Source organism: Rutidosis leptorrhynchoides, chromosome 4 (genome assembly GCF_046630445.1).
Source record: "Rutidosis leptorrhynchoides isolate AG116_Rl617_1_P2 chromosome 4, CSIRO_AGI_Rlap_v1, whole genome shotgun sequence".
Lineage (NCBI taxonomy): Eukaryota > Viridiplantae > Streptophyta > Magnoliopsida > Asterales > Asteraceae > Rutidosis > Rutidosis leptorrhynchoides.
Window position 1 is genome coordinate 293,791,502 of NC_092336.1, and position 9,401 is coordinate 293,800,902.

At 39.2% G+C, this 9,401-nt stretch overlaps 1 protein-coding gene across 1 annotated transcript; it reads right to left on the bottom strand.

Moving 5' to 3' along the window:
- Positions 1-7,940: 7,940 nt before the first annotated feature.
- Positions 7,941-8,378, bottom strand: LOC139841671 (uncharacterized). Its single transcript, XM_071831877.1, has one exon. It carries the CDS (start codon positions 8,376-8,378, stop codon positions 7,941-7,943), a length of 438 nt encoding a protein of 145 aa, XP_071687978.1.
- Between the last annotated feature and the right edge of the window lie 1,023 nt (positions 8,379-9,401).

The following is a 9,401-nucleotide window of genomic DNA, read 5'->3' on the forward strand; positions in this document are numbered from 1 at the left end:
CCCAACATTTTGCTTCCTTGGCGGAAACACCATTGACCATAATTAACCTTGGTCGGTTGGTTGAGGATTTTCTTTTACTTAACCGTTTTATTATTTCCCCCACCGGTTCTATTTCTTCATCTGGTTCCGATTCTTCTTCCGGTTCCGTTTTCTTCTTCCGGTTCCGACTCTTCTTCCGGTTCCTCTTCGGGAACTTGTGAATCAGTCCACGAATTATTCCAATTTACATTTGACTCTTCATTATTATTAGGTGAGTCAGTGGGACTTGTTCTAGAGGTAGACATCTATCACATAATATCAAACGCGTTAAGAGATTAATATATCACATAATATTCACGTGTTAAAAATATATAGTTTCCAACAAAATTTGTTAAGCAATCATTTTTCAAGTAAACACGGTCGAAGTCTAGACTCACTAATGCATCCTAATAAACTCGATAAGACACACTAATGCAAAATTCTGGTTCTCTAAGACCAACGCTCGGATACCAACTAAAATGTCCCGTTCTTATTGATTAAAAACGTTCTATATTAATTGATTTCGTTGCGAGGTTTGACCTCTATATGAGACGTTTTTCAAAGACTGCATTCATTTTAAAACAAACCATAACCTTTATTTCATCAATAAAGGTTTAAAAAGCTTTACGTAGATTATCAAATAATGATAATCTAAAATATCCTATTTACACACGACCATTACATAATGGTTTACAATACAAATATGTTACAACAAAATAAGTTTCTTGAATGCAGTTTTTACACAAAATCATACAAGCATGGACTCCAAATCTCGTCCTTATTTAAGTATGCGACAGCGGAAGCTCTTAATAATCACCTGAGAATAAACATGCTTAAAACGTCAACAAAAATGTTGGTGAGTTATAGGTTTAACCTATATATATCAAATCATAATAATAGACCACAAGATTTCATATTTCAATACACATCCCATACATACAGATAAAAATCATTCATATGGTGAACACCTGGTAACCGACATTAACAAAATGCATATATAAGAATATCCCCATCATTCCGGGACACCCTTCGGATATGATATAAATTTCGAAGTACTAAAGCATCCGGTACTTTGGATGGGGTTTGTTAGGCCCAATAGATCTATCTTTAGGATTCGCGTCAATTAGGGTATCTGTTCCCTAATTCTTAGATTACCAGACTTAATAAAAAGGGGCATATTCGATTTCGATAATTCAACCATAGAATTTAGTTTTACGTACTTGTGTCTATTTTGTAAATCATTTATAAAACCTGCATGTATTCTCATCCCAAAAATATTAGATTTTAAAAGTGGGACTAGAACTCACTTTCACAGATTTTTACTTCGTCGGGAAGTAAGACTTGGCCACTGGTTGATTCACGAACCTATAACAATATTTACATATATATCAAAGTATGTTCAAAATATATTTACAACACTTTTAATATAATTTGATGTTTTAAGTTTATTAAGTCAGCTGTCCTCGTTAGTAACCTACAACTAGTTGTCCACAGTTAGATGTACATAAATAAATAGTTAAATATTATCTTGAATCAATCCACGACCCAGTGTATACGTATCTCAGTATTGATCACAACTCAAACTATATATATTTTGGAATCAACCTCAACCCTGTATAGCTAACTCCAACATTCACATATAGAGTGTCTATGGTTGTTCTGAAATATATATAGATGTGTCGACATGATAGGTCAAAACATTGTATACGTGTCTATGGTTTCTCAAGATTACATAATATACAATACAAGTTGATTAAGTTATGGTTGGAATAGATTTGTTACCAATTTTCACGTAGCTAAAATGAGAAAAATTATCCAATCTTGTTTTACCCATAACTTCTTCATTTTAAATCTATTTTGAGTGAATCAAATTGCTATGGTTTCATATTGAACTCTATTTTATGAATCTAAACAGAAAAAGTATAGGTTTATAGTCAGAAAAATAAGTTACAAGTCGTTTTTGTAAAGGTAGTCATTTCAGTCGAAAGAACGACGTCTAGATGACCATTTTAGAAAACATACTTCTACTTTGAGTTTAACCATAATTTTTGGATATAGTTTCATGTTCATAATAAAAATAATTTTCTCAGAGTAACAACTTTTAAATCAAAGTTTATCATAGTTTTTAATTAACTAACCCAAAACATCCCATGGTGTTACTACGACGGCGTAAATCCAGTTTTATGGTGTTTTTCGTGTTTCTAGGTTTTAAATCATTAAGTTAGCATATCATATAGATATATAACATGTGTTTAGTTGATTTTAAAAGTCAAGTTAGAAGGATTAACTTTTGTTTGCGAACAAGTTTAGAATTAACTAAAATATGTTCTAGTGATTACAAGTTTAAACCTTCGAATAAGATAGCTTTATATGTATGAATCAAATGATGTTATGAACATCATTACTACCTTAAGTTCCTTGGATAAACCTATTGGAAAAGAGAAAAATGGATCTAGCTTCAACGGATCCTTGGATGGCTCGAAGTTCTTGAAGCAGAATCATGACACGAAAACAAGTTCAAGTAAGATCATCACTTGAAATAAGATTGTTATAGTTATAGAAATTGAACCAAAGTTTGAATATGATTATTACCTTGTATTAGAATGATAACCTACTGTAAGAAACAAAGATTTCTTGAGGTTGGATGATCACCTTACAAGATTGGAAGTGAGCTAGCAAACTTGAAAGTATTCTTGATTTTATGTAACTAGAACTTGTAGAATTTATGAAGAACACTTAGAACTTGAAGATAGAACTTGAGAGAGATCAATTAGATGAAGAAAATTGAAGAATGAAAGTGTTTGTAGGTGTTTTTGGTCATTGGTGTATGGATTAGATATAAAGGATATGTAATTTTGTTTTCATGTAAATAAGTCATGAATGATTACTCATATTTTTGTAATTTTATGAGATATTTCATGCTAGTTGCCAAATGATGGTTCCCACATGTGTTAGGTGACTCACATGGGATGCTAAGATCTGATCATTAGAGTGTATATACCAATAGTAGATACATCTAAAAGTTGTGTATTGTACGAGTACGAATACAGGTGCATACGAGTAGAATTGTTGATGAAACTGAACGAGGATGTAATTGTAAGCATTTTTGTTAAGTAGAAGTATTTTGATAAGTGTCTTGAAGTCTTTCAAAAGTGTATAAATACATATTAAAACACTACATGTATATACATTTTAACTGAGTCGTTAAGTCATCGTTAGTCGTTACATGTAAGTGTTGTTTTGAAACCTTTAGGTTAACGATCTTGTTAAATGTTGTTAACCCAATGTTTATAATATCAAATGAGATTTTAAATTATTATATTATCATGATATTATCATGTATGAATAACTCTTAATATGATATATATACATTAAATGTCTTTACAACGATAATCGTTACATATATGTCTCGTTTAAAAATCATTAAGTTAGTAGTCTTGTTTTTACATATGTAGTTCATTGTTAATATACTTAATGATATGTTTACTTATCATAGTATCATGTTAACTATATATATATCCATATATATGTCATCATATAGTTTTTACAAGTTTTAACGTTCGTGAATCACCGGTCAACTTGGGTGGTCAATTGTCTATATGAAACATATTTCAATTAATCAAGTATTAACAAGTTTGATTGCTTAACATGTTGGAAACATTTAATCATGTAAATAACAATTTTATTTAATATATATATAAACATGGAAAAGTTCGTGTCACTACACCAATGGCGTAAAACAACCAATTGGATTAACCTTATTAGATCGGAATCGAATAAGTTAATATCTTAGCGTGGATTAACTCGGATGGTGATCAGAGCAATGATCGGAAATAAATTAACGATTGGAGTGACGTTGTCGCCATTGATTTTGGCAGAGTAACGTTTATACATCCAGTGTTGATCAAATGAAGGATTTCACTTGTGTATTTATAGATGTTATAGAGGGAATGATGACGTGGCATGTGTCCCTTTCATGGTTGTAACAAACTTTTCCAATCCCGAGGGGTGACGTGGCACCTGTCCCTTTGATAGGAATAACTAATCCTAACGAACTTCCCTAGATTTGCGGGCTGATGTGGCATGCGACTTGCATGCTTGTTTGCTCCGTAACCAAGTGGTCATTCCGGGACAGGGTGCCTACCTCGTGACAATGCGTTCTGTTCCGGGACAACACGCTTGTCCCGGGAGTGCCTTCATATTAGTTTGGAAGACCGAGACGGCGGTACCGGTGAGTTAATTCCGGTTAAGGCATCACGGTGCTCTCAGTATAGCCGGGTGGGTCTCGCCTAAATACTTGCCAAGTGTTTCTTCACGGTCATGATTATGATGACTGTTTTTGCGGTGCCTGGTTATGATTATCTCGACCGGTTGTGTGAACCAGTTGCGTGTATGTCATCCAGGTTCTTAGCTTTGCCATTTGTCCGTCATGATGGAATATCCGGGAAGACGTCAGACGGATGATGAGAAAAGGAGTTGGCAATCCAGGATGCGTAGTGCCGGGCATAGTTCTTGCCGAAATGCTTGCCTATTTTGAGACAGATCATTATGTGTATCATTAAGTCCCCCCAGTTTGGTAAGGTCTGCTAGGACAGTTGTATTGCAAAACTTAAATTATTATGACCCGTTCACGTGATTCGACGTGCAATAAATGCGCGTTGCATGCTTTCTTAATCATAGTACTTCTCGTGTTCCAACGCACCTTTTTTTCAGTTGAATGGGTCCCGCGCGAGACTTTTTCCTATATAAAGGAGCGTTTCTCTTCATTTTATTCTTCCCACCTTCGATAATACTTGCTTTTTTAGATTACAGAGAAACGATTTTCTTGTCTTCTGTGGTTTGTATCTTCATCTTTTTTTCCTTTTATTATGGCCCCCAGACCTAACATTCTTCATGATGTGTTACATGCACCCAGTAGCGTTGACGAAGCGTATCTCGATAGGATTTTTCACATATGCCCTCAGTTGCGAGGTTTGGAGTTGATCATTCCAAGGTCACAGCAGCACGCCTGTGGCCCCCCAATCATTGTGCCATCTATTTGAGACCGTTCGAGGTTTAAATTTTTAGGTACCCCTTCACCCGCTTTTTCATGAAGGTTTTTAATTTCTATAACCTTAGCATTGCTCGCTTACATCCGAATGGGGTTCGTGCAATCGTGTTGTTTGAGATGTATTTCAATGGTTTAGGCATAAGCCTAAGCTTGAATATTTTCAGGAGCATTTTTTGGCTATCGTCCTATCGTAAGGGGTGGTACACGTTTACTGACGAAATTGATTTTCTGGAGGAGGCACCGGCGATTGCAGACAATTGGGTGCAATCATTTGTTTTTGCCAAGTGTTCTGACTTTCCATTGAAGAACGAACAATTCTATCTATTTAGGACTGTGACTATTCAGCCGCCAAGGCAGCTCTCTGAGCTAGGCGAATCGATGGTAGACCAATTGAGGGGCCTGAGGATTCCTCAACGGTCTTATGAGGAGCAGGTGCTGGTAATGGCTAATGGTATTAACAACTGGACTCATGCTGATAGAATCCATGTTTCCCGAACAGGCGGGAGAGGTAGCTTACTGTTTGATGCTTTCCGTCTTTTTAATGTTACCGTGATTTATAGTATGATAATTTATAATCTGGTCAAAGTTGACCGTGTCGGAAGTTCTGAGGGCGTCGTGCCTAGATGGCATGGTCTTTACCGATAAACTGGTTGAAGGGACCACACCGTCTTCCTCCAGCCGCCGCAGGGTGGCGCCTCCTGAAGATTTGGAGTCTTCGACTGGTGGCTCTTTGGAGGGCAGACTTATCTGACGTACCAGGCGTCGGATTGAGCCGGTAGCCAAAGGTATGCGTTGGTCCTTTACTTTCTTTGACTTAACTGTATCTGATGCTGATTATATTATTGTTTGTGTTTTGTGCATGTATCACAGTTGTTACCCCTGGGAGGGCGCAGGCGTCTGCTCACTCGGTGCCATTGCTGGAAGGGGTCGTTCCCCGGGAGGGACGTGGGCCGGTTTCTAGGGAGAATCGGACGACGGAAGGGTCAGCCATGTGGAGAGAGACGGCTCAAGGGCATCGTCCCGGTAAAGAACCCGTCATAGAGATCTCGGATGCTCGTCCCCGGTTGATGACTAGTACTGTAATATTGGGCCATTCCGTGATCTTTTCCGCTGTGAATCTTCAGATTATCCGGTCTATAAGGAATATCTTGATTTCATTACTTTTCTGGCTTTGAAAGAGGCGTTGGCCGCGCTTTCCGCTACTCAGGCACAACACTTGCGTTCTCAATTCGCCGTATTTGCTCAGCATCTTGCGGCAGATGAGCTGAACTGAAGCGAGGCTGATGCTCATCGTATTCACAAGCATTGTGTGCTGTTTGAAAATGATAACCGTCGGGTGGCGGAATTTTCGGGTACGATTGCTCGACTTGAAGGGGAGTTGGTGTTGGCCAAGGAAACGCAGGAGTCGTTGAAAGCTGCGCTTGCCCAGGAACAGGAGAAAGTTTCCTTACTTTCTGATGATAATAAAAGGTTATCGGAGAAGGTGTCGGCCACGTTAGGAGAACTTACCCGTCTTCAGCATGGCATTCTCGTGCTTTTTGCCCGCCTCCTGAAGTCATCTATTGTTCATCAGCCGTTCAGTACCTTTATTGAGGCCATTAAGAAGTTGACTACGTTCGAGGTATTGAATGTGGTGCAGTGTTTCCTACCTCCTGGTAGCACGGCCCAGAGAAAAAAGGCTGCTTTGAGCGTTACCTGTGTGCAGGATTGCCACCGGGCACACGAGGCTCTCGGCCGAATTAGTTTTGATGAACTAGATAAAATCTGTAGGGATGAGAACTCATCCATTGATGATATTGTAAGTTACCAACCATAGAGATATGCACTTGGTTGAGTTTTTGTATAATTAATGTGATTTCGTTACATCGTGTTGCATGTTGTGTATAAACTAGTTTACTTTTCCGTTTTGTTTCGTATATTTGTCATGACAAAAACGTAGATATCTAGACTCCGCGTGAGTGTGGTCGAGTTATTTATACCATAAAACCAGGCCACCAATGATATGGTCAGATGTCCTTATTATCCGTTAAGGTTCTTCAAGGAGTGTCCTCCTACCAATGAAAGCTAGAAAGCATTTCTTCTGGCGGTAGGTTCGAAATATACTAAAGGATTTTTGATGTTACTTGTGTCATATTCAGAGTCATTACAGTGCATAAGTATATAAAATGAAGTTTTATTGATGAATTATACATAGAAATTATTTGAATACATAAGTGTTTTTGTCGTCCGAGTGGGTGATCAGTCCACACGGTTGCAGGTAAGTTACACATGATATTTCTTTAAATGAAAGGCGTGCCAAAGGCGTTAAATCGGAATTTCATCCAGTGTCTCCAGGTGGTATGCACCGTACTCAGTTATTCCGACAACCCTGTAGGGTCCCTCCCATCTGGGGCCTAATTTGCCGACATCTTGCTGCCGGCTGGCCTCGTTACTGCGCAATACTAAATCGTTTAACTAAAAGTCCAGTGGTTTGACTTTTTTGTCATAGTGGTTTGCAATTTGTTGCTTCTTTTCAGCTTGCCAGATATGGGCTATTGTTCGTCGCTCTTTCGTGAGCATCCAAGTTTTCTCTTAATGCGTCGTCATTTTGCTATTCATCAAATTCCGTTATTCGATCAGTTGGAACTAGTACTTCAGCCGGTATGAAAGCTTCAGTTCCGTATACCATACTGAAGGGTGTTTCGTTCGTACTGTCTTTCGGTGTTGTCCGATGTGCCCACAGTACATGTTGGAGTTCATCCACCCATCCTTGTCGGTGTTTGCCTAATCTTGCTTTTATGCCGGCAACGATGTCTCTATTTGTGACCTCGACCTGCCCATTGGCCTGCGGGTAGGCCACGGAGGTAAATGACTGTTGAATGTCCATGTCGGCTCACCAGTCTTTGAATGGATTATGTGCTAACTGCATGCCATTGTCACTGACTATCTCTCGTGTTAAGCCAAAACGACAAACAATGTCCTCCCATACAAATGTTAAGATCTTCCTTCCTGTAATTGTGCTTAACAGTTTCGCTTCGACCCACTTGGTAAAATAGTCGATTGCGACTACTAAGAATTTAACGTTGTCGACACCCCCTGGGAATGGGCTGACGATATCAATCCCCCATTTGTATAATGGCCAGGCAGCGTATATTAGAATCATGTTTCGATGAGGAGATCTGTTGACGGGAGTGTGTATTTGACATGCCTCGCAGTTAACGATTAGGTCATACGTATCCCGGTACATGTGTGGCCAGAAATAACCCATTCTCTTGATCCTGCTAACTATCGTTTGGTAGCTGGAATGTGTGGAGTAGGCTCCTTCGTGCATTTCTCGTATTATTTCTTTGGCCTGTGTCGGGCCAACGTATCATAAGTAAGGCTCCGTGAACGATTTCCTGTACAGGATGCCATTTTTGAAACAATACATTGGTGCCCGCATTCGTATCCTGCGGGCTTGTAATTTGTCTTCTGGGAGAGTACCGTCAGTGAGGTATCTTATAAAGGGTGTCATCCAACATTCTTCTTCTGTTGTAACTGTCGCCATGAGGGTATCCTCTTCGGTTGACTTTCTTTCCAGAACTTCAACCATAACTTTCTTGGTAAAGTGATCATATAGCAAAGAGGCAAGCTTGCTCAGGGCATCCACTTTCTTGTTACGATTTCGTGGGATTTTTTTTATTTCAAATACCGTGAAGGTGTTGGTTAGTGCTTTCGTAAGTTCTAGGTATTTTTGCATTGATGTATCTCTTGCTTCAAAGGTGCTGTTTAGCTGGCTTGCGACCAGCTGAGACTCAACATAAGATGTGAGTTGTCGGACATCAATACTTTTGGTCAAGCGTAATTCGGCTATTAGTGCTTCGTACTCGCCCTCGTTTGTTTGAGGCAGCGAATTTTAGCCGGATTGCGTAAGTGATCTCTTCTCCGGTTGGGGAAACGAGGAGAATGCGTATTCTAGCTCCTTCCTCACTTGACTCCCCGTCCGTATATAGTTCCCAGAATTCGTCCATTTCCCTTCTTGTAACGGCGGTTTCCCCCTGTTTGATCATGTCAGAAGGGAGCTCTACTAAGAAGTCTGATATGACTTGTCCCTTGACTGAATGCCTCGAGAGAAAAGTGATCTCGTGTTCTCCGAGTTCTATTGCCCATTTTGCCATTCTACCGGAGATTTCCGTCCTGGTCAGAACGTGTTTGATTGGTTGGTCCGTAAGGACTTGTATCGGATGTGCTTGGAAGTATCGCCGTAGCCGTCTGGCTATGTGTACTAAAGCGTAAATCAGTTTTTCCATGGCTGGGTAGTTTACCACTCCATTTTGCAACACTTTGTTTACAAAGTACACTGGCATTTGAGTCT